This window comes from Trypanosoma theileri, assembly GCF_002087225.1.
Source record: "Trypanosoma theileri isolate Edinburgh chromosome Unknown TM35_Tth_44_V1, whole genome shotgun sequence".
NCBI lineage: Eukaryota > Euglenozoa > Kinetoplastea > Trypanosomatida > Trypanosomatidae > Trypanosoma > Trypanosoma theileri.
This window is the reverse complement of record NW_021639886.1, coordinates 27,335-28,241: the sequence shown is the minus strand read 5'-3', so window position 1 is coordinate 28,241 and position 907 is coordinate 27,335. Positions and strand designations below refer to the sequence as shown.

Below are 907 nucleotides of genomic sequence, written 5' to 3'. Positions count from 1 at the left end.
CTTTTTGAACTTGAGAAAGAAAGAAGATGAGGATGAGGAAAAAGGATGAAACCCGGCAACCAGTCTACGTGCGTAAAGCTCTAGGCTCGTTGTCGGGTTTTGCCCTTTTCTTTTTTTTTCATCCCTCACCCGAAGAAGGGAAATGTGAGAACACAACACACAACCCCTACCACCCAAGGCGGGCGGCCAACTTGTCAGCGTCTTGTGCGCAACAAGATGCGTGGGGGGTGGGTAGGGGGATCCCGGGGGTGTTTCACTTCCAATGGGGTTGGAGATAGTGGAGAACTCTATGTTTTCTACTTTACTTCACGCCACGAAGGGAACGGGGAAGAGGCATCTTTGCGGAGTACCTCTCCCACCCATCTTCGTGGCGCGATGGCCATGCAAGCGCACCTTTTACTCGGTCACATGCCGCAGCATAGTGAAGAGGCCAACAATCATGTTCTTTTCATCAAGACAAATTCCACTATGGTAGTGCTTAAGGCATTGAGCTGCTGCCATGGGCGGCTAGAAAAGAAAATGGAGAAAAGAATATATTGTATATTCCCCCATAAGAACACTTCACCCCATAAGAATATTTTCTTCCACAAGTGTTTTGATTATTGGGATCCCCCCTCGCGCACACACGCCATGGCATCAGCACAACCGCACGAACTCATACGACACCCGGCCATCGTGACGACGCTCGCCCTGAACATCGCAACAATGGTCGTCTCCCGGTGGGTTTCCACGGCGTGAATGTGTTCACGGTCGCCGAGATGAAAGGACGACGACGTCTCATCACCGAGCCCCACCTCAACGGCGTGATCTCCAAGGCGGAGATACCTCGGTGTGAGTACCCTTCGCGCCTTGAAAGACGGCAGAAGCTGCGCTACGCACGATACATGCTTCAGATTGATTTTGAGGC

The 907-nt window shown here is 51.7% G+C and overlaps 1 protein-coding gene across 1 annotated transcript; it reads left to right on the top strand.

Annotated features, from left to right (window-relative positions):
- Nucleotides 1-216: 216 nt before the first annotated feature.
- On the top strand, nt 217-738 carry TM35_000441060 (uncharacterized protein; the record flags this gene model as incomplete). Its single annotated transcript, XM_029030115.1, has 1 exon — nt 217-738. One exon carries the CDS (start codon nt 217-219, stop codon nt 736-738), a length of 522 nt encoding a protein of 173 aa, XP_028878516.1.
- Between the last annotated feature and the right edge of the window lie 169 nt (nt 739-907).